Here is a 24,295-nt window from a genome sequence, read left to right on the forward strand (position 1 = left end):
GGCTCTCTCTGCCCCTGCATCCAACAAGGACACGATTCCCCTCATCCTCACTGACCACCCCACCAGCCTTTGCATCCAACACCCTCCTTTGCCATTTCTGCCACCTACTACGTGATCCCACCGTGAGATACATATTCCCTTTCCTTCCCCCCTCCGCCTTCTACAGGGACCGCTCCCTCCGTGACTCCCTCGTGTGCTCATTCCTTCCCAGTGAATCTCCCCATGGCCGTAGGAAGAGCCAAACCTTTTCCCTCACTTCCATTCTGGCCCCCCCCCCCCCCTCAAACAGTTCTTTAAAGTGAAGCAAATACTTCACTTGTGTACCTACGGGAGTCATCTACTGTGTCCAGTGCTCCTGTTGTGGCCCTCTCTACTTCGGAGAGACTGGGCGCAGACTGGGCCTCGCTGAGCATCTTTGCTCTGTCTGCATCAGTGACAGGAATTTCCCAGTGGCCGACCATTTCAGTTTGGCGCCCCACTCCTGCGCTGATATGTCTGTTCATGGCCTCATGTACTATCAAGCCAAGACCACCTGTAAATTGGAGGAGCAACACTTCATTCTCCAGTCGACTTCTTCATTTTCTGCTAGCCCACTCCCTGTTCTTCCCCTCTCTTCTCTGTTCATCTGTCTTCTTCCCTCCAGCTCTTCACCCCCTTCCCTCTCCATTCACAGACCCACTCCCCTCTCCCTGTTTGCTCCCTTATCCACCTTTTACCTCCTTCCTATGGGACCGTGTTCCTCCCCCCTGCCCCTCCCACCCTTCCATTTTGTTTGGGCTCCTGCCTACATTTTGCTCATACCTTGATGAAGGGCTCAAGCCCTTTATCTTTGGAATATAATGTGCACTGTTTGACCCGCTGAACTTCTTCAGTGTTGTGGTTTTACTGTAAACGGGTAGTGGTTAGTGCAGGGCCAATGCTCTGTGCATGTTCTCCTTGTGACCTGCGTCAGTTCCCTCCAGGTGCTCTGGTTTCCTCCCACATTCCAGACACAGAAGATTAGTGGGTTGATTGGTCACGTGGCTGTAATTGGGCAGTATGCAGGTTTGTGGGCTGGAAGGGCCTGTTACCGTGCTGTATCTCTAAATTAAAAAGAAAGATGCTTTGTTTAGGCCGCACTTGGAACACTGTGTTCTATTCTGGCCATCCAATTACAGGAAGGATGTGGAGGTGTGAAAGAACAAAAATGCTTAATAAAGGATTAATGAATTAGGTGAGAAAATACAGTAGCCACCTGTAAAATGGTGGGAATATAATTCCCTTCTAAACATGCTCTTCCCTGTGGTGTAGTGAGGTAGTACCTAATATTACAAGAATGCCAGGTAAAGGACACGCTGACATTTCCCAGACGTTAGAAGACACCACAGTAAACACAAAACTGCCAGATGTGTGAAACCTGTAAGGGTCTCATGCAGACACCTGCCCGAAGGTGTACAAAACTACGATGAACACTCCGATGCTTTGAGTGAGGCTCAGTTTAGAGAACGAGTCACTGAACTCTTTCTTTTATCACCCCTACTCCCGCTAGCGTAATCCAGGTTAAACGAAGAAACTGTTGTAGGCTTAATTGGTTCTGCTGCTTTTTTTACTACAGCATGGGGTGACTCCACAAATGCTTTGGAAAGGGGACAGAAGAGGTTCACCAGGATGTTGCCTGGATTAGAGGGTATGAGCTATGGGGAGAGGCTTGACTTTGTTCTCTGGAGGGTTGGAGGCTGAGGAGAGACCTGCTGGAGGTTTATAAAGCACTGGTGGGGCAGGCAGTCAGAATCCTATCCCCAGGTCAAATACTAGAGGACATGCATTTACTGGGATCATCGTCTAAATAAGGCTCAAGGAAGACTCTTACCATCCAGCACACAGTATCTTTGTCCCATTAGGAAGAACATAAAAATATAAAGCACTACAGCACTGCACAGACCCTTTGGCCCATGAATTTGTGCTGACCCTTATATTCCTACCAAAAAAAAATGAAACCGTTCCTACCCCGTAACCCTCTATTTTTCTTTCATCCGTGTGTTTGTCTAAGAGTTTCTTAAATGCCCCTAATGTTTCAGCTTCCACCACCATCCCTGGCATGGTGTTCCAGGCACCCACAACTCTGTGTAAAAGAAATGACCCCAATGTCTCCCCTAAACATTCCACCCTTCACTTTATATAAACGTTTGCTATTCCTGACCTGGGGAAAGGGCGCTGGCCGTCCACCTTAAGTACGCCTCTCAGAATCTTGTAGACCTCTATTGTCACCTCTCATCCTTCTTCGCTCCAGAGAGAAAAGTCCCAGGTCTGCTAACCTCGCCTCATTTTCCAATCCAGGCATAGTCTTGATAAAGAAGGTACTGGAGCCTCAAAATCAGGACTGCCAGGGTTCTTCCCGCAGACTGTGGGATTGATGAACATGATTCATCACAAATATTTATATATTTATTTTGATTATTTATGTGATTTGCACTGTGCATTGTGTGTTCTTGAGGGTGCACCGTGGTCTGGAGAGATGCTGTCTTGTCAGGTTGCCTGTATACAATCAACATAATGATAAACTTGAATTTTAAAGTGAGGTTGGGGAGAATTTTAGAGGTCGATGAAGGGCAAGTATTTTACACAGAGAGTGGGGGAGGCACCTGGAACGATCTGCCAGGGAAGGTGGTGGAGGCAGCTACAAATGCGGGGATAAATACGAGAACGTGCAGGGGAGAGAGGGGAGAGAGGGATCTGTATCATCAGAATTGGAATTTATTGTTCTGAACCTGTCACAAAATTCGTTGGCAACATTACAGTGCAAATATTGCTATAAATTACATTTAAACAATAAATAAATTAGTGTAAAAGAAGAGAAAGTGAGATGGGGATCTGTGGTTTATTGTCCATTTGGGCCTGTGACTTGTGTTGTGTCTCAGGGATCGGGGGCGGGCCCATTGTTGTTTGCCATCTATATCAATGATCCGGATGATAATGTGGTAAATTGGATCAGCAAGTTTGCAGATGACACTAAGACTGGAGGTGTTTTGGATAATGAGGAAAACGTTTAAAGCTTGCAGAGGGATCTGGACCAACTGGAAAAATAGGCTGAAAAATGGCAGATGGAATTTAATACAGACAAGTGTGATGTGTTGAATTTTGGAAGGACAAACCAAGATAGACGGTATTGGGTCGGGCACTGAGGAGTGCGGTAGAACACAAGGATCTGGGAATACAGATACATAATTCCCTAAAAGTGGCATCACAGGTGGATAGGGTTGTAAAGAGAGGTTTTGGCCTTCATAAATCAAAATATTGAGTATAGGAGGTGGGATGTTATTTGTGCAGTTTTGGTCACTAACTAAGATTGAAAGAATCCAGAGATTTACTAGGATGTTGCCCGGACTCAGGAACCAAGTTGCAGGGAAAGGTTAAACAGGTTAGGACTTTATTAGAAAAATGAGGGAAGATTTGTTATTGGTGTACAAAATTGTGAGGGGTATAGAAAGAGTAAATGCGAGTAGGCTTTTTCCACTGAGGTTAGATGAGGTACAAATCAGAGGACATGGAAGGATGGAAGGGAAAAAGTTTAGGGTGGAACTTCTTAACACAGAGTAGCTGGAGTATGGAACAAGCTGCCAGCTGAAGTGGTGAATGTGGGCTCCATTTTAAGAAGAATTGGGTAGGTACATGGAAGGGAGAAGTATGGAGGGCTATGGACTGGGTCAGTTGAACTAGGCAGAATAATAGTCTGGCACAGACTGGAAGGGACACTGCTTTCATTGCTGTAATGTTCTATGGTTCTAAATCTAATGACAGAGGGGAAGAAGCTGTCCTTGTGTCTCTGGGTGTTTGTCTTCAGGCTCCTGTACCTTCTTCTCAGTGGTGGAAGAGCGAAGAGGGCATGGTCTGGGTGGTGAGGGTACTTGAGGATAGGGGCTGGTGTCTTAAGACACCGCTCTTGTAGATGCCCTGGAGTGGGGACTGAGGCCCGCGATGGCATTGGCCGAGTTTACAACTTTCTGCAGTCACGGGCAAGCAGCCGAGGTTTCGTTTAATTTGGGCATCATGTCCTGTGCTGACACTGTGGGCCGAAGGGCCTGTTTCTGTTCTATAAGTAGCACAGAGGAGATCGTGTATGGTTACAGCACAGGTATTAACCACTGCTAAAGATGAGCAATCAGCTGAGAAAGTGGGCGGGGGTCTGACATTAGGCTCCCTTTACCCTTCTATCTGACCCCAGTATCATAGAACATGGACCAGAGAACATTTTAAAATTTAATTTTAATATAGACATATAGCATGGTGACTTGGAAATTGGATCTGGATTTCGGGATGAAGAGGTGGCATGTAGAATTGCGTCCTTGTATTCCACTTGAGAAAATAACATAATTTACGTAATAAATAGCATTTTTTCTTGAAAATATGGAGCCTGTATTTCCAGTCCGTTGGTTTGAAGGTGTGAAACCCTGTCCCATTGGGGTCACCCTCAGCTCCATTATTGTTTGTATTGAGAGTTATATTTTCTTTTTGGCGTCCTTCTTATTTCTTTCTCTTTTTTTTTTCCTTTCCTTGATACTTTAGAGGGCAGGGTTGGTGGGGAGAGAGGGAGGGACGAGGTTTCTTTTCTATATTTACCTCATTTGTACTGAATTTTATTGATTATATGGATGTGCTTTTTAAAAAATTCTTAAAATGTTCCAAAAACAAAACACACAACAGGGCAACAGGCCACTTTGGCCCATGAGTCCGTGCTGCCTTTTTACGTCCCATTAACCTTAAACCACCCCCCCAGTACATTTTGAATAGTGGGAGGAAACCAAAGCCCCTGGAGCAAACCCACGCAGACACGAGAAGAACGTACAAAATCTTGACAGTGCAGGATTTGAACCTAGGTTCAGTCTCGATCGCTGGCAGTGAAGGCATAGTGCTAACCGCTACACCAGCATTTTAGCTCAGTGGTTCTCAGTATTTTTCTTTCCACTCACATCCCACTTTAAGTAATCCCCGTGCCGTCAGTGGTCTGTGATTAGTACGGGATTGCCTTAGGTAGAAAGAAAAAGTTTGAAAACCGTTGCTCAAAAATTTGAAAATCAACCCTCATTGACTCGTTATGTGCACGGTTTCCGAACTCCAAAAGAAATGGGCCAATGACAATTTTTCTCAAGCAAAATATTTCAGTAACAATTGGGTCTTGAGCAGTGATTCCCAACCAACCTTCCCTTCCCACTCACATCCCACCTTAAGCAATCCCTTACAGAGCACCGATGGTCGAAGGATTACTTAAAGTGAGATGTGAGTGGGAAAGAAAAAGGTTGAGAACCACTGTATCTAACACAGTTCTTGACCTTTGGCTCACGATATTGTGCTGACTTATATTAATCCACTAAACAAGCTAAACTTTCCCTTCCTCTATTTTTATTTTGTCCAGGTTCCTGTCTAAAAGTCTTTTAAATGTCCCAATTGTACCAGCCAATACCACCACCCCCTGTTCCACGTCCGTGTAAAGAGCTTACCCCTGACGTCTCCCATAAACTTGCCTCCGCTCACTCACTTTATACAGGTGTCTTCTGGTGTTTGTAGAAAACACCAGAGGACATCTTTTTTTTTCTAAAGACACAATTAAAAAAAATATATAGAGTGCACAGTCTTTTCACCTTTGGGGTGTGATAGTCTTTTGCACATTCAGTTGTTGTACCCAGGAGCATTAACCATTACCGCTAATGTGCCCTTTCCACCACCTGGAGAGATTCGCTCTCTATTGTTTAAAGTGCTTCCCTTCTGGCCTCAGCCCATCAGTACCCGGAAGGACTGTAGACAGTGGTCCTTCCCTGCTGACGAATCCCTTCCTTGGAGCATAGAAGAACGAGGGGAGATTTGATCGAGATGTGCAAAATTATGATGGGTGTAGAACCTATTTCCTTCATACTATAGAGGGAGTGAATGTAGGTCGGCTTTGTCCACTGATGTTGGGTGAGGTACAAAGCAGGGGATGAAAGGGGAAAAGTTTTGGGGGAACATGAGGAGGAAGTTCTTCACACAGAGAGTGGTGGGTGTGCGGAATGCGCTGTCAGCTGAAATGGGGAAAGTGGCCTCAGTTGTGACATTTGGGAAAAATTTGGAAGGTATGGACTGGGTGTAAGTCAGCGGGTCCAGGCAGAATAATAGTTTGTCACAGATTAGAAGGGCTGAAAGGCTTTGTTTCTATGCTGCAGTGATCTATTGCTCTGTGCAGCCCTCAGTACATACCTTTGCTTCCTGGAATGCGCCGGGCAAGTGAGACATTACATTAAGTCTCTGATTGCAAGACACGCATACTTTCCAGAGGCATAATAAATATATGAAGCATTCAGCAAGAAGGACTGGAGGTCACTGCCAATTGGCAGTATCGAGCTGTCTCCATGGAGTTTACTTAGCAGAGCCTGGCAAGGTTTCAGAATTAGGACAGCAACCGTCTCGTTGAGATAAACAGGAATGTTGCATCCCCTAGATAATTACTGCCTTGCTTCCCCTGTCAGCACACAAACTCAGACAGTTATTGACACATTCACAGCAAAAGGTACAAGCTCCTTAGTTTGCCTTTACATCCTTGCGGATGGACTTTCTGGAAACCTCTTGATTGTCGGCAGATATTCCAAAAAGTTTATGCAAATTCTTTAAAAGGCCAAGCAATATTGTTGACATGGGTAATGTCGAGGGCTTCCACTCTGAAACTACCCATACCTTATTAACATTTTAGACATAGAGCACGGTAACAAGCCATTTCGGCCCATGAGTCTGTGCCACCCAATTTACACCCCATTAACCCACACACCCGGTACTTATATTTTTGGAGGGTGCGAGGAAACCGGAGCACCCGCTCCCCCCCCCCCCCCGGGAAAACACATGGAGACACAGGGAGAAGGTACAAACTCCTGACAGACAGTGCTGGATTTGAGCCCTGGTCCCAATTGCTGGCGCTGTAAAGGCGTTGTGTCAACAGTGCTGCCCCTAATTCACAGCTGGGCCAGCGTAAAGATAAGTTAAGCATCAATCCCATTGTAGAGAGCTTGAAGTCAGAGATAAACACAGATGGTGGACTTAGTTCCTTGATGGATGTTAGTGGTCGCCAGTCCTGACATCAGATGAGGTTGTTGTTGTAGAATATTCAAAGGTTCCTTTTATTGTCACATAATAGTAAATTTAAAATGTAATATACATGATAAACAGTAAAATCCCTGATATCCGCAACCAATGGGGATTTGTAGATGCCGCATAAGTGTTTCCCGGTTCCTTGAGATTGCGTGTTGTGTGATTGGTGAACTGACGGTGAGATGTGCCAATTTTAAACTCCCGTATTTTTTAAAAACTTTTCCATGATTTTTTTTGTGCCTATTTCTTGAGGCTACCAGTTGCTTGAATTCTGGATACCAGGGGTTTTAAAACGTTTGCCTGCCATAAGGCAAAGGGTCGTCGTGACCATTGCCCGATGCCTCTAACAATAGGAGAAAGAGAAGCAAGTCCCTTCAGAGACACCGAGTGTCTATGGATTCACCCCCAGCGCTCCCGCGGCCTCCGCAGCCGCACAAGCCTTCGGCAACCCGAGCTCCGGGTCCAAACCCCCGATATAATCAGGAATCCTTCAGCCCTTTCGTCCTCAGCTCCCTCTCAAATCTCAGTCAATCTTCAGTTACACACACAGGCGGGATTCGAACTGACATCAGCATCAATTGCTCAGATGGGATTGCTGGTTACGTGCATTCACATGAGGGTCAGAGGCCCAGATTACTTCTCTGGTCAGGTCACATAAGCTGTGTGGACCAAAACCTCTACAAAAGTGGACATCTTTCATAACTATTTAAGTTGACCTTGACTCTAATTAAAGCATTAATTATACTCCTTGTTGATTAGTTAAAGAGTTTTGGACAGATAATCTCGACTGTGACATGTTGATGTTGCGAACTGATTTCTTAAAGTGGTAAAAGGCTGTCACGTCTCCAGAATGGAGGACCATCGCCTTCCCAAGATCGTGTTCTATGGCGAGCTCTCCACTGGCCACCGAGACAGAGGTGCACCAAAGAAGAGGTACAAGGGCTGCCTACAGAAATCTCTTGGTGCCTGCCACATTGACCACCATTAGTGGGCTGATATCGCCTCCAACCGTGCATCTTGGCGCCTCATAGTTCGGCAGGCAGCAACCTCCTTTGAAGAAGACCGCAGAGCCCACCTCACTGACAAAAGACAAAGGAGGAAAAACCCAACACCCAACCCCAACCAACCAATTTTCCCTTGCAACCGCTGCAACTGTGCCTGCTTGTCCCGCATCGGACTTGTCAGTCACCAACGAGCCTGCAGCAGACGTGGACATACCCTTCCATAAATCTTCGTCCGCGAAGCCAAAGAAGAAAGAAAAAGCTGTCCCAATATTTAAGAGAACCCTGAACAGTCCAGCATAGGAACAGGCCCTTCAGCCCACAAAATCTCTGCTGCCTGCAGGAGGTTTCTACCCCTCTATTTCGTGCACATTCATGAGTCTAGAGCCAGTACGTGGCTCACGCTGAAGCCCCAGCTTGCTGTCCCGCAGGGAATAGTCTGGAATCTATTTTGGTCTGGAAAGGTGGGTCATGAGATCACCTAGGAACAGAAATGTTCAGCCCATTGAGTCTGACCTGCCATTTAATCAGGAGTCTCCCGCTCAGCCCTACTGCCTGGTATTGCCCTGGCAACTCAAGAACCTATCAATCTCCTCCTTAAATACACCCAATGACTTGGCCTCCACAGCCGTCTCTTGCGACAAATTCCACAGATTTACCACCCTCCTGGCTAAAGAAATTTCTCTGCCTCTCCTGAAGTTGTGTCCTCTTGTCCTAGACTTTCCCGTGATGGGAAGCAACCTTTCTACATCTACTCTGTCCATGCCATTCAACATTCAAAACATTTCAATGAGATCCCCCTCATTTTACCCAAATTCGACTGAGTACAGGCAAGTACGTTTCTCATATGATAACCCTTTCATTCCCTGAATCATCCTGGTGAACTTCCTCTGAACCCTCTTCAATGTCAGCACGTCCCTTCTCAAATGAAGAGCCCAAAACTGTTCACGATCCTCCAAGCGACGAAGCCTCAGCATCACATCCCTGCTCCTTTTTTCTATTCCCCTTGAAATGAACGCCGCCTTCACCCACAACTCAACATGCAGGTTTTCCTTCAGGCCGTCCTGCATGTGACTGAAAAAAAGCAGGTCACCACTAACCACAAGATGTTGGCCATCGGACCGCTGAGGTGGAGCTGGAGCCTTGGGGTCAAGAGGATGCAGAGATTTTCTGAGGTGTCTCCCGGGAGAAGGGACTTCGGTTCTAGCGGTGGACTGGAGAGGCAGGGGTTCCTCTCTTCTTTCAATAACCCTGTTTGTTGCAGCACTGACCGTTTATGGTTCATGTTGCTTTCTTCTTTCATTTGTATTTTCTGCCCTACTGAATGGCTCCCAGTAGATCATTCTTGGCATCAACTCCCGGACGACACAACATCAACAATGCATTACACAGGCCAAGAAGCTTAACTGCCTGTTAACCTCCACATTACATCATCAATCAAGTTACTTCTCATTGGCTCCACTCATTGCTCTCCTTCCACCTACCCCCCCCCCATCTCTTTGGCTTCCTCAGGGAAGCTTGTTTTTTTTTCCATTTCCCTTTCTTGTGGCCTGAAATATTGCCTGCTCTCCTCCACAGGCCCTGAGCTTTTGGCGTATTGAGTTTCTCCAAAGTTTTCAGTCTTTGTTTCAGATTTCAAGCACCTGCCAGGGTTTTTTTTTCTTATTTCAAGTTTTTCAGCCAATCAAAGAGGTTGGTGGGTTTGGAGAAGCCAAGGCCACCATCTGCCAATCCCATCCTTCCAGCCCAAGATGTCTATGGCTTATCGTCACCCCACTCTCACGAGCTAAGTGCGAGGTGATGCATTTCGGAAGGTCAAACCTGAAAGCGGTTAATGGTCGGACACTTAACAGCATGGAAGAACAATAGGACCTTGGGGTTCAGATCCGTACATCTCTCAAGTTTGCCGCATAGGTTGATGGGAGAATTAAAGGATAATTAAAGGATAATAAGTTACAGAATAATTAAAGAAGGCCTATGGGTCAGGGATTGAGCTCAAGAGTCGAGAGATCACGTTGGAACTCTACAAATCTCAGGCGAGACCCCACTTAGAATATAGTGTTCAGTTCTGGTCACCTCATTTCAGGAAGGATGTGGAAGCTATGGAGATGGAGCAGAAGAGATTTACCAGGATATTGCAGTCTTATGAGGCTGGGACTTTTCTCTTTGGAGTGAAAAATGGTGAGAGGTGTCCTAATAGTGGTCTACAAGATTCTGAGACATTCTGATAAGGTGGACAGCCAGTGCATTTTTCTCAGGTTAGGAGGAGCAAATATTCCAAGACTTCTATACAAAGTGAAGGGAATAAAGTATAGGGGAAACATCAGAGAGAATTTTACTCAGAGAGTTGTGGGTTCCTGGAATGCCTTGCCAGGGATGGTGGTGGAGGCTGAAACATTAGGAGCATTTAAGAGACTCTTAGACAGGCTCATGGATGAAAGAAAAATAGAGGATTATGAGGTAGGGAGGGTTTAGTATTTTTTTGATAGGACTATATGGGTTGGTTTGGACTTGAAGGGCTGACATGGCCTGTTTCCGTTCTGTTATATGGTTTTATGGTTATGGTTCAACATCGAGGGCCAAAGGGCCTATAATTGTGCTGCAGTGTTTAATGTTCTATGTCCTTATTTTAACTAATCTACATTTATTCATCAGTGAGCCCTTACTCTGCATCTCAAAGAACTGTGGAATATACACAAAACAGTAGTTCATTTCAGGTCCAGATCTGAAGAACATGATCAAGAAAGATTCAGCTCCCTTGGCACCCTCCCCAGTCCTGATCCCTGGTATCGCTTCAGCCAGTCTCCAGCCAATCTCCAGCTGTCCGCAGTCTGGTGTGAATCCCTTGACCACAGTCGCCAGCAGCCTGCTGCCCTGCATGGGTTCCTTACTGCGAGTCACCAACAGCATGCCGCCTGTTTGCTTCTCACTGGGTCCACCGCCGTGGTCCCCGTCCCATGGGTCATCGCCTCTGCTTCTCCTTCTCAAACAGGGGACAGTCTCCCCATTTTTCTGGTGCCCAGTGCCAGCCCTCTGCTTCCCCGGAGTCTTCAACCCCCCCCCCCCCCCCTCAGTGGCTACTGCCCATCGTGGGCTCCGCCATCTTGTGCGCAAACCCTGCGGCCGCAGAATTTTTAATTAAAACCACCATTGGTTCCGTTTGCAGGCCGTTTAAAGCCCTGCACGGAGCTGACGGGTCAGGCTGGGCAGTTGGACCCCGCGGGAGAGCTGCGACTCTGCTCCCTGATCTCAGTGGGTCCGCTGCCGTTATAGCCGCTCCGTATGCTGCGGGCACCTGAACTGCGTTGACCACTCTCTACAGCAGTGGTTTTCAAACTTTCTCTTTCCACTTGGCAATAAACATCCCACTTTAAGTAATCCCTATGCCATCAGTACTCTGTGATTTAATAATGGATTGCTTAAGGTGCTTTGTGAATGGAGAGAAAAGGGCTGAAAACCACTGTTTTAATCGTACTTCATTGACTCATTATGTGCACGGTTTCTGAACTCCAAAGGAAATGGGCCAATGACAATGTTTCTCAAGCAAAATATTTCAGTAACAACTGGTCCAGAGCAGTGATTCTCAACCTTCCCTTCCCACCCACATCCCACTTTAAGCAATCCCTTAATAATCACAGAGCACCAATGGCAGAGGGATTACTTAAAAGGGAAGGTTGAGAATTCCTGCTCAAGACTCAATCGTTACTGAAATATTTTGCTTGAGAAACATTGTCATTGACCCATTTCCTTTGGAGTTCTGAAACCGTGCACATAACGAGTCAATAAAGGACGATTAAAACAGTGGTTTTCAAACTTTTTCTTCCTACCCACATCCCACCATAAGCAATCCCTTACTAATCACAGAGCATCTATGGCATAGGGAATATTTAAAGGGTATGTGGGTGGAAAGAAAATGTTTGAAAATCACTGCACAGTTTTTTTGCAGTCTTGGGTGGAGTAGTTCCCATTCCATGCCGTGATGCACCCCTGACAGGATGGATTCAGTAGTAGTTGTTGAGGGGTGCAGGTGACATGTCAAGTCTCCTCAGGGTATGGAGGAAGTTCAGTTCAATCTCTCTCTCTCTCTCTCTTTCCTCTCAGGCTGAATCAATTGAGTACTTCCTGGATAACCTGGATCGGATTGACCAGCTGGTGAGTGATATCATGTTGTGGATTTTGCAGTGGTGTGTCGTTTGCATTGACTCCCAAGTTCGACTGAGCCACTTGGTGAGAATCACTTCCCTCCTGGGGATCTCCTGGAATCAGGCCTTCAAGCAGCATCTCCCTGTGGGTCTCTGTGTCCTTGAGGTCTACCTGTGCTGCCAGTCTTGCCTGGGAAGGGTGGAGGGGAGGTTAGCACTTCCCCACCCCTTCACCCACCCCCCCTCCCAGACACCAGAGGGGAGAGGACCAGAGCTCCGTGGAGCGGCTTCGACCAGCGCAGGGCCAGGTCTTCCCTCCTGGGGCTGCCAGCCATGTCACCTTCCTCCCCCCAGAGTGGGGTCAAAAGGTGTCCTGTGGAACCCCCTGTTGGGGATGAAGCTCCTCCCTTCTCCATCCTGTAGCTGAGAGAAAGCAGCCAGAGTGGGTGAGTTTAATTATCATGTTGGTTAAGAAGGCCTTTGTGATGCTGGGCTACATTAGTCAGGGGATTGAGTTCAACAGTCAAGAAGTCACATTGCGACTCTACAAATCTCTGGTAAGATGACACTTAGTGTTTAATTCTGGAAACACCACATTTCAGGAAGGATGTGGAAGCTATGGAGAGGGGGCAGAGGAGATTTACCAGGATGTTGCCTGGATTGGAAAATAAATCTTATGAGGTAAGGTTAGCAGAGCTGGGGCTTTTCTCTCTGGAGCGAACACCAGGGGACCTTTGTACAAAGTGAAGGGAGGAAAGTTTCGGCAAGACATCAGGGGTAAGTTTTTTACGAGTTGTGTGTCTCTGCAATGCCTTGCCAGGGGTGGTGGTGGAGGCTGAATCATTAGGAGGATTTAAGAGATTCTTATACCCATGGTACAAGTATGAGGTTGACAGCACAATCCTGGTGAACGGAGCTATAATGAAACACAGATCGATGGTTGCAAGGCAAGAGCCCAGTTGTGGGCTCCCTTCAGGCGGAATCAGGCATTTTGGCGTCTACAGTTTGGCGCCGGATATTTTGACGCTCGTATTTGACGACGGATATGGCATTTAAGTGATATTTTTAATTAAATATAATGAATATAAAATTATTAATATATTAGAATTTTAATTACATATAATGGAAAATATCTCCACACTCTCCTCACCCATGGTGAAATCTCGGCACTGACCCCTCTCCCTGTGGTAACATCCTCGCACTTCCCTCACCCCACTGTTAGTGCCAAGATGTCCTAGACCCCATTCAGGAACCTGACGGCTGTGGGGAAGAAACTGTCTTTAAGCCTGTTGGTGTGTACTCTCACCCCTCTACAACCTACTCATTGGGAGGAGAGTGTGTTTGGGGTGTGATGGGTCCTTCTGTATGTTGGCTAGGCAGCAGGAGATGGAGGTCCATGGAGTGAAAACCCCAGTATTTTAATTTTAATGATACCGCATGGTAAAAGCTATTGAAACCTGTGGTACCCAATTAACATGGTTGCCCATGTGGTTGGGATCGTATTCCAGTTCCTGAACTCCAATTCCCATTGGCTTCTAAGGACATGTCAAGTGTTGGGGCGATGGATGGTGTTGAGAGGAGTATGGATTTGAGGGGTCAAGTGACCTGCTTCTCCTTCTGTGACCTAGGGATTGTGCTGACCCAAGAGCCTCCTTGTTTTGTAGAATTACCTCCCGACCAAGCAAGATGTCCTGCTGTCCCGCAGACCGACCAAGGGGATCGTGGAGCACGACTTCCTCATCAAAGGCATCCCGTTCCGGATGATGGATGTGGGTGGTCAGCGGTCGCAGAGGCAGAAGTGGTTCCAGTGCTTCGAGGGTATCACCTCCATCCTCTTCATGGTGTCGTCCAGTGAGTTCGACCAAGTTCTGTTTGAGGACAGCTCCACCAACCGGCTGGTGGAGTCCATAAACATCTTCGAGACCATCGTCAACAACAGGCTCTTCGCCCGCGTCTCCATCATCCTCTTCCTGAATAAGACGGACCTGCTGGAGGCCAAAGTGAAGATGGTGAGCATCAGCGACTACTTCCCCGACTTCCAAGGGCGGCCAAACCACCTCGGGGACGTCCAGCGCTACCTGCTGTCCTGCTTCAGCCGCCAGCAGCGAGACGTCAGCCGGCCGCTCTTCCACCACTTCACTACCGCCATCGACACAGAAAACATCCGCTTCGTCTTTCAGGCAGTGAGAAACACGGTGTTGCAGGAGAATCTCAATGACATCATGTTGCAATGAGGCCGTGACCTCTGCCAGCCCCGCGCTCTGCATGGAGTCTTTATGCCCCCCGCTCCATGTGGACTCTCGTGTTTGGCGCTTGGTGTGGACACTTATACACCTCTTGCGTCATGTGGACTCACCTGCATCCTGCGCTTTGCATGGACTCTCGATGCCTTGCGCTCCATTTGAAGTCTGATGTGTCGTGTGTTCCATGTGGACTCTCAAACGCCCCGCATTCCATCTGGACTCTCGTACTTTAAATGACACTTGTGCGTCCCTGCTTCACGTGGACTCTTATACATCCTGCACTCCATGTGGACTCTCGTGCGTCCCCCACTTCACGTTGATTTTCATGCGCTCTGCGCTTCACCTGGACTCTTATACATCCCGTGCTTCATACTCCCGTGTGCCACGTGGACTCTCGTACATCCTGCACTCAATATGGACCTTGTATGTCTTGCACTCCAAGTGGACTCTCATGGGTCCTGTGTTCCACATGGACTCTCGTGTGTTTCATGCTGCTCACGGAGTCTCATAAGAGTTGCCTATGCATTATACTCAGAGGACCCCAGTGTGAACCTGCCACTCACCCAATCTCCCTGTATGCCCAGTGTCTGGGACACCTTCAGTATCTGGGGCTGCCTTTCCATTACCCTGGCAGTTAACCCCCTGTGTCATCCCCCTTGAGCGAATCATTTGCACCCAGTGTGTACACTTTGTGTGATCCCTTCATGTATACCGTGTTACCCTAGCATCCCCTGACCTCCGTCCAAATCTCTGTCCTACCCCATTGTAAATGGAGTTGGGGAGGGGGGCAGCCTTCCTCTTGTTCGCCAACAAGCGTGAAAAGGGCTTGTGATCCTATAGCCGGATGTTGACGGTCACTGTGTGGAGTCACTGACGTTGGTTGATTACGATGAGTGGTTTGAACCGAGGGGTTATTGCAGGTGTCAGGAACAGCCCAGGGTCTAAGAGACGAGCTCTTTGTGAGTGAAGGGAAATGTTCAGTAGTGGGTGGGTGGGAGCGGGGTGTGGGGGGGAGGGGGGGATCTTTGTGCGCCCGACAACTTGGATACTTCTGTGTAGAGTCAGTATATTTGCACACCTCAGAGGAAAGACCATCAGCCTCGGCGCCAGGAAGCAAAGGGCAGTAAAGGAAGAGCACCATGTCCGTGGGAAGTAAAGATAGACTTTAAAAAAATTTATTTAATTGTTTGCATCATTACAGGAAAAAAAAGAATAAAGCATTAATCAAATATCCATATCCAAAGATCCAAAAAAAACTTTTATATTTTTCTCCCCATCCCCCCTCCCAACCAAAAGTAAGAGAAGGAAAGAAAAGAAACCCCTACCATTTAATATGCAATAATATTAGCATCAAAAATCATTAATTGTTGTTAAAAATTGCTAATTAAGAGGAGTGGATAAGATAGAAGAGGTGGATGGAAAATTATCTGTAAAATCCATAGATGGTTTCCAAATACTATAAGAATTTTCAACTCGATTCCTTAAACTATACGTAATTTTTTCCAATGGTGTACAATTTTGCATCTCATTGTACCATCCGCTTCATAACACTTCTCCATCATCTCTCCATGACATCGCTATGCATTTCTTTGCAGCTGTTATTGCAACACTTAAAACATTTTCTTGGTATTTGTCCAATTTCAGTTCTATATCTTTTCATAGATATCTCCAAGTAAAAATATTCTTAGATCCTTTGGTACCTTTATCTTTATAATTAGCCCTAATAATAAACTTAGTTCATTCTGAAACCTTTTCCACTTTTTCACAAGACCACACTGAATGCAAAACAAAAGTCCCTATTTCTTTCGCTCATTGAAAACACTTATTTGAATAATTAGGATTAAATCCATTTATGTGGAGTATAATTTAATTGATGAAGGTAAAGATATATTATCGATGTTTCGGGCCCGAGCCCCTCTTCAAATTAGAAGTTAAAAGCAGGCAGGTGTCTGAATTAAGGCTGGGGAGAGAAAGGGGGAAGAATGTGGGGGGGGGGTGGGGGGGAGAGGAGTCCAGGCCAGGTTGACGAAAGGTGTTAATTGGATATGATAAGAGGAAAGGTGAGAATTGATTTTGGCTCTGTGAAAGCGAGAGATAGCTGGATGAAAGGTGACAGGGGTAAAAAGATGGGGAGGGGTGGTGTTTAATGGAAACCGGAGAAGCCGATGTTAATGCCATCTGGTTAGAGGGAAGATGAGGTGCTGGTCCTCCAATGGACATCTCTGATGATCTGGCATGGAAGGCCTTATCCTGGCCATAGGTGCGACAGGGATGGAGGTATTGGGAGAAAGCAATGGAATCCTCACAGGGGACAGGGTGTGAAGAGGTGTCGTTGGAGTAGCTGATCTCTGAGGTCTTCATTCTCATCCCCTTAACATCCCCTTCTTGTCCAAAATCTCCATTCGCCTCAGACCTGACTGTGCTGAGCATCTGGGAAAGATACTCCTTTCATTCCCTCTAGAGTCAGAGAGTCTTACAGCATGGAATCAGGCCTTTAACCCAGACTAGGCATTGTCTAATCGCATTTGCCCATATACCTACCAACCAAAATGGATCTAACAATCACAATCATCCCCGCCCTCTTATCACCTCTTCCCCTCTCACCTTGAACCTTTGTTTCCCTGGGACAAAGACAATTTTCCTTACCGATCCTTGTGATTCTCCAAGGCCACTTCCTCAGGTACCTCTGCTCCAGGCAGAAAGGTCTCCAGTCTATTTCCTTTCCTGCCACCAGTCCTGGTTGCATCGGTGAGTGAAGAGGTTCCTCTCTCCTGGTGATCACTGTCTGAAGGCCGTGCCAGGGCTCTGTGCCTCTCAACCCTGAGGGTAAACCTCCTCACCATCTAACCCAACCCAGCAGGGTAGTGCCACCATCTCTGGTTCTTGGTCAGCACTGCCACCTTATGGTCCAGTCAGGATTAGCAGCCATCTGTTTACTCTTGTCTCCTTTCTCTCTCTCTCTCTCTCTCTCTCTCTCTCTCTCTCTCTCTCTCGACCTCTATTTCTCTCTCTTATCTCTTTCTCTCTATCTCTGTCTCTCTCACACACTCTCTCTTTTTTTTCTCTCTCTCACCCTCTCACTCTCTTTCTCTCACGCACTCTCTCTTCCTCTCTCCCTTTCCCTCTCCCAGAGAACTGGCCAGGGTTACTGGCTGCAGTATGATCATTGGGGTTAAAGGTTTTCTGGCTCTCCCCCCCCACCCCCCCTTCGGTGAGGCATTCCACTCTTCCTGTCGTAGCCCTGGCGCAATAAAATATTCCTGGCAATTCTGTTGTCTGCGGAATACTATCTGTAAGCAGTTAGCAGTCTAAGGTTACAACAGGATTTGGATCAAAGGAATGGATGATAGAATTGAACTTGGACAAGACATGCACTGCAACTGGTCGGGGTCTGGGGAGCATCGTTGAGCAGAGAGAGACCTAGTAATACAACTACCTAATTCCCTGAAATCGGGAACACGGGTAGGCAGGGTGGTGAGGGAAGCATGCATGTTCTTCATCGCAGAGGTACCGAGTTCAAATGTTAGGACATCCCGCTACAGTTGTAGTGAAGTGCGGGAGTGCCCCCTGGGCCGACTGTGGCCCGTTTGGAAAAACCAAGCGGCAGGCCCATGAGGAGCAGGGGCACTCTTTGAACGGTTGAAAATAGCCAGGCTGAATGATCTTTGGCCTGTGCCCCCTTATATTTTTTGTGCATCTGCCCCACCACCAGAAAAATTTTGGGCAGCCCCCGGTGTAGTAATTAACACAACAGTCCCAACTAGCTGGGTTCGAATATGCCGCTGTCTGTAAGGTGTTTGTACGTTCCCTCCATGTCTGTGTGGGTTTCCTCTGGGTCCTCTGGTTTCCTCCCATATTTCTTAGATGAATGGGGTTAATAGATTAATTGGTCACATGGGGGGGTGGGCGGAAACCCACGCAGATGACGTGCAAACTCCTTACACACAGCGCGGGATTCAAACCCAAGTCGCTGGTGCTGTAATAGAACTGTTACGATTGAGCAACATTTGACCCCAGCCTCAAGGAGATTGCAGCTCAGACATCTAAAAGTTCAGTCAAAAAAGTACATCTTAAAAGATGGGGAGTGAGTGAGAGGGAATATTCCAGAACCTAGGGCAGCTGAAGGTAATGGGAATGTGCAGGGGAGGTTGCAATTCAGTGCGTTTGGAGGTCCATGGGCTGGGCTGGTGCTGTCCCTGCGTGAATGGTGAGGGAAGAGGGGGCAACGGGAGGTGCTGCTGTCCTGCAACTCCTGAGCCCCGTGTTCGATCTTGCCCTCCAGTGCAGTCTGCATGGAGTTTTGACGTTCACCCTGTGACCCTGTGGGTGCTCCCCCCCATCCCGGGTGCTCTAGTTTCATCCCACACCCCAATTGATGCCGGAGTTGGTAGGTTCACGGTATTCCATGTGTGAGGTGGCAGATAGAAAGGTGGACGAGGGCATGCGCTGGGGGGGTGAAAAACGGGAGGGAGCCAATGGGGATTGTGCTGCTGGGAGCCAGCATGGACACATTGGGCAGAATGGCTTCAGTTGTGTCATGCCAAGAACACAGAGAAATTTAACTTGTGCAAGCTGCAGAGATTTAAAAAAAAATTAGACATACTGCATATTAACAGGCCCTTTTGACCCAAGAACAGAGAGGGCTGGATTCGAACCCTGGTTGCTGGCACTAACCGCACCACTTGCATATGGACTGGGCGTGGGTCAGTGGGACTAGGCAGTATAATAGTCTGGTAGAGACTAGAAGGGCTGAAGGGCCTGTTTTGGTAGCGTAATTAAAATTTTTAGTCTAGACATTGTAAGGTAAAACATCATGAGATGGGAATGTGTAAGGAGTTACCCTGTACAGGGCTGTAACAAGAAGGGGAGGTGTCCTTGTACTCCTGTTAGGTAAAACATCATGAGATGGGAATGTGCAGGGCTGTAACAAGATGTAAATGCATCCTTGTACTTACAAGATAAGAGAGACATTGATGGATTGAGAGGCAGGAAGCTAGCAGGGAAAGGATAGCAACAGTTTTAGTCATTGGACAAGTAATGATATGATGATGTTCTAAGCATGTATCCAAGGGTATAAAAAATCACCATTTTGCTGATAACGGCAGAATGCATTCTCCGACTAACCTGGTTGGTCGCAAGTGTTACAATCCGGTAATAAAGAACAAAGAACCCTGATTTCGACTCAGCCTGGTGTTTGTCTCACTCATTCATGAACAAAGCAGACCTAACAACATACAGCACGATTACATGGCCCCTTCCGGCCAATTGCACCCAATCGACCACCAACCCCCATTCATCTTTGGAGGGAGGGAGGAGTGCCCAGAGGAAGCCCGCGCACACATGGGGAGAACATACAAACTCCTTACGGACAGCGCGGGATCTTGAACCCGGGCTGCTGGCGCTGCAATAGCATTGTGCTGACCGTGCTGTCCCAAATGAAACATTTAGTTTGGGCATCTTGCCCAGCGCAGACATGCGGGCACGAAGGACCTGTTCCTATGTGGCACTGTTCTATTTTATCGCGCTTCTCTTACCTCCCACACCTCACCACCCCGACTGAGAGTCAGCAGAGTGAGGGTGACTAACGTAGCAGAACTGGAAGGCCGGGGGGGAGGGGGGTCAGGCTTAAAGAGGGATTGATTGAGGAAGGAGAGTGAAGGGGAAATCCCACCCACTCTCACAGACAGGCTGCTGTTCACCAGTGTGACAGCCGATGATTCATGTCCTACTCAGGAAGTGAAGTACTCAACCTGCTTCTCCTGAGTGCCTTTATTCTGACTTGTGGTCCAGGCCACAGAGTTTTCAATCATGCGAACTTGTCTGCAGGCAATGGCAGAAGCAAGGGATAATTAGATTTGTTTATTTTGTCTCAATTTAGAGATACAGGCCCTTCCTGCCCGCAAGCCCGAGATGTCCAAATGCATCCACGCGACCAATTAACCCTCCAATCCCTTTATGGCTTTGGGGCATGGGAGGAAACCGGAGAACCTCACGCAGATGGGGTGTGGTGATAAAACCACTACACTGGCTGCAGGGGGCGGGGGGGCAACCACTGTGCCTGCAGGTAGGCAACCTGCAGGGAGGCTGTCCTCACCTGCCCACTGTCAATCACTGGCCTGTATAAAGACTCGAGCCAGCCCATTTGGGAGCAGTTGGGCACGAGGAGCCAGGAGGGTACAGAGACCTGGTGTGTACAAGTTTAAGCTGATTAAAGCCCATTGCCCAGTTGGTGGACTTTTGTGTCTGAATTCTTTGCACAGCCGTGCTCACACAGGGGAATGCACAAACTCCTTACAAACAGCGGTGGATTTGACCCAGGGTTACTGGTGCTGTAACACCGTCACACTAACACATAACACTCAATTTCCCCAGCGAATGCTTCAGAGGGGCCTGACAACTCCAGAATAAGTAAATGCATAAAATAATGAGAGGCAGAGATAGGTTAGATGATCGGGGCTTTTTTTCCACCCAGGGTGGAAATTTCAGATATTAGAGGTGAGTGATGTGTGGAATAAGTCTGGAGAGGGATGAGTGCTCAGAATGGGCTGGAATTGCAAAAGGTTGGGTTGCAGGTGCAAGAAGGCAAATGGAACGTTGGGCTTCATTGCTAGAGGGTTTGAATTTAGGAGCAGGGAGGTTCTGCAACTGTAGAAGGTACTGGTGAGGGTGCATCTGAAGCACTGCGGGCAGTTCTGGTCTCCTTACTTGAGGAGGGATGTACTGGCTTTGGAAGCGGAGCAGAGGAGGGTTACCAGGTTGATTCCAGTCATGAGCGGGTTGGCCTATGAGGAGAGATTGGGTCGTCTGGGACTGTACTCGCTGGAATTTGGAATGAAAGGAGATCTCAGAGTCAGAATTTATTGTCATGAACATGTCACAAAATTTGTTGTTTTGCAGTAGCATCTCAGTGCAAACATTATATAAACCACCTTCAAAAATAAATAAAAAGTGCACAAAACGTCAAAGTGAAGCCGTGTCTGTGGTTCATGGATTATTCAGGAATCTGATGGTGGAGGGGAAGAAGCCGTCCTTGTGCTGCTGAGTGCTTGTCTTCAGGCTCCTGTACCTTTTTCCCGATGGCAGCAGAGTGAAGAGGGCATCGCCTGGGTGGTGGCGGGTCTTTGAGGACAGGGACTGCTTTCTTAAGACACTACTTATTGTAGATGTCCTTGATGGAGTGAAGACTGGTGCCCGTGATGTTGCAGAGCGAGTTAACAACCCTCTGGAGTTTGTTTGTTGTCCTGAGCGTTGACACCTCTGTACTAGACAGTGATGCAACCAGCCAGAATGCTCTCCACAGATACACCTATAAAAGTTTTGAGAGTCTTTGGTGACGTACCGAACCTCCTCAGACACCTCACGAAGTCTAGCCGCTGACTATACTCTATGAGGTCTTAGAGAAACATATAAAATTATGAAAGACATAGATAAGATAGAGGTAGGGAAGTTGTTTCCATTGGAGGGGGGAGACCGGAACTAGGAGACATCGCCTCAAGATCCAGGGGAGTAGATTGAGAGCGGAGATGAGGAGGAACTGCTTTTCCCAGAGGGTGATGAATCTATGGAATTCGCTGCCCTTTGAAGCAGTGGAGGCGACCTCATTAAATATATTTAAGACAAAGTTGGATAGATTTTTATGTAGTCGGGGAATTAAGGGATATGGGGAAAATGCAGGTAGGTGGGGATGAGCCCATCATCAGATTAGCCGTGATCTCAATGAATGGCAGAAGAGCTCAATGGGCCGGATGGCCGACTGCTGCTCCTATTTCCTGTGTTCTTACAAATGGGTTAGTGGCATTTAAGAAGAGTATCGACAGAAACGTGAACAGGTAGGGCGTCGGGGGAACACACCACGAGGAAGCAGATAGGATTAGTTTGTCACGGATGGACCACAGAAACCTCGAAGTCCATCACAGGAACAGGACCCACAGCCCACGTGTCTGCACTGAGAGTGAAGCCAAATTAAACTAGAATTCTGCCGGGAGCATGTGCTCCTTGTCCCTGTCTTCCCCACACATTCAGGCAACTATCCAGAAGTTATTCCAAGTTAGGCTACACTTGGAATATTGCGCTCAGTTCTAGATACCTCATTGCAGAAAGGATGTGGACGCTCTGGAGAGGAGATTTACCAGGATGTTGCCTGGATTGGAGAGTGGGTCTTATGAGGTATGGATCCCAGAGCCAGGTCTTTGCTCTTTTTAGCGAAGAAGGATGAGAGGCATCAATAAAGTGGACAGCTAGTGCCTGTTACCCAGGGTGAGAGTAGCAAAGACTGGAGGATGTCTGTAGAAGGTGAGGGGAGGAAAGTTTTGAGGAGATGTCAGGGTTATGTTTTTACACAGAGAGTAGTGGGTCTGTCATGCATTCCCGGGGTGGTGGTGGAGGCTGGTACCAAAGGATAAAAGAAAAATAGAGGGTTATGGGTATAACCTATAGGTAGGGAAGATTTCATTTGTGAAGAACGCTTATATAGGTCAGTACAACATTGTTGGCTGATGGGCCTGTACTGCACGTATATTTTTCTATGTTCTCAGCCCCTCGAATGCTTTCACCACTATGCCGGCAGTGGATTCCAGGCACCTACCATTCTCTCACCCCTCACACCTCCATTCAACATTACCCCCCCCCCCCCCCATCCCTTTATGTGGCACGAGTCAATTTCCCCTGGGGAAAAGATCTTCTCCATCCTATCAACACCTCTCATAACTTTCTAAACCTCTATCTGCTCTTCCCTCAGCTCCTGGCACGACCTCTCTCCAGAGCTCATACCCTCTAACCCAGGCCCCATCCTGGCAAACCTTTTCCTTATGGGCGAGGCAGAATTACCACCAAATGGTAGTGCAAAAAATAAATTGTACAGTGTAAACATGTAAACAAACAAAGAACTGTAAACAAATAACGAATGTAAAGAAACTGTGCAATACAGAGAGAATAAAGAAAATCAATAACGTGCACGTGAGAGTCCTTAAATGAGTCCCTGATTGAGTTTGTCGTTGAGGAGTCTGATGGTGAAGGGGGAGCAGCTGCTCCTGTACCTGGTGGTGCGAGTCTTGTGGCACCGTTACCTCTTTCCTGATGGCAGTGGTGAGAACAGAGTGTGTGCTGGGCGGTGGGGATCTTTGACGATTGCTGCTGCTCTCCAACGGCAGTGTTCCCTGTAGATGTTCTCAATAACGGGGAGGGCTTTGCCTGTGATGCCCTGGGCTGTGTCCACTACCTTTTGGAGGGCTTTGCACTTAGGGTTATTGATGTCCCCATACCAGACCAAGATACAGCCGGTCAGCACACTTTCCACCACATATCTGTAGAAATCTGTCAGGGTTTCCAATGTCAACTCCTGAGGAAGTAGAGATGTCGACGTGCTTTCTTCACAATGCTATTGGAGTGTTGGGTCCAGGAAAGATCCTCTGAGATAGTGACTCCCAAGATCTTAAATTTACTCACCCTCTCCACCTCTGATCCCCAATGATCACTGGATTGTAAACCTCTGGCTTTCCTTTCCTGAAGTCAACAATCAGCTCCTTAGTTTTGGTGACATTGAGTGCGAAGTTGTTGTTAGTGCACCATTCAGCCAAGTTTTCAATCCCCATCCTGTACGCTGACTCTTCCCCTTCCTTTATACAACCCACTACCGTGGTATCGTCGGCAAATTTGTAGATGGTATTAGTGTCGTACCAAGCCACACAGTTGTTGGTGTAAAGTGAGTAGAGCAGGGGGCTAAGAACACAGCCCTGTGGTGCTCCGGTACTGACGGAGATTGTGGAGGAGAAATTCTTACCAATCTTCACTGATTGTGGTCTGGAGGGGAGGAAATCTATGA

General features: G+C 47.4%; 1 protein-coding gene across 3 annotated transcripts in view; it reads left to right on the plus strand.

Moving 5' to 3' along the window:
• LOC138748137 (guanine nucleotide-binding protein subunit alpha-12-like) overlaps window positions 1–24,295 on the plus strand; it is an 80,056-nt gene that overhangs the window by 8,602 nt on the left and 47,159 nt on the right. For 2 of the 3 annotated variants that reach the window (XM_069907858.1, XM_069907859.1), the window contains one exon: window positions 12,192–12,242. In XM_069907858.1, the coding sequence (XP_069763959.1) occupies window positions 12,192–12,242 (51 nt within the window). Of the gene's footprint in view, window positions 1–12,191; window positions 12,243–13,896; window positions 15,466–24,295 lie in introns of those variants that run through there. The other variant, XM_069907860.1, reaches the window with a different exon arrangement.

This window comes from Narcine bancroftii, chromosome 13 (assembly GCF_036971445.1).
Source record: "Narcine bancroftii isolate sNarBan1 chromosome 13, sNarBan1.hap1, whole genome shotgun sequence".
Taxonomy (NCBI): Eukaryota; Metazoa; Chordata; class Chondrichthyes; order Torpediniformes; family Narcinidae; genus Narcine; species Narcine bancroftii.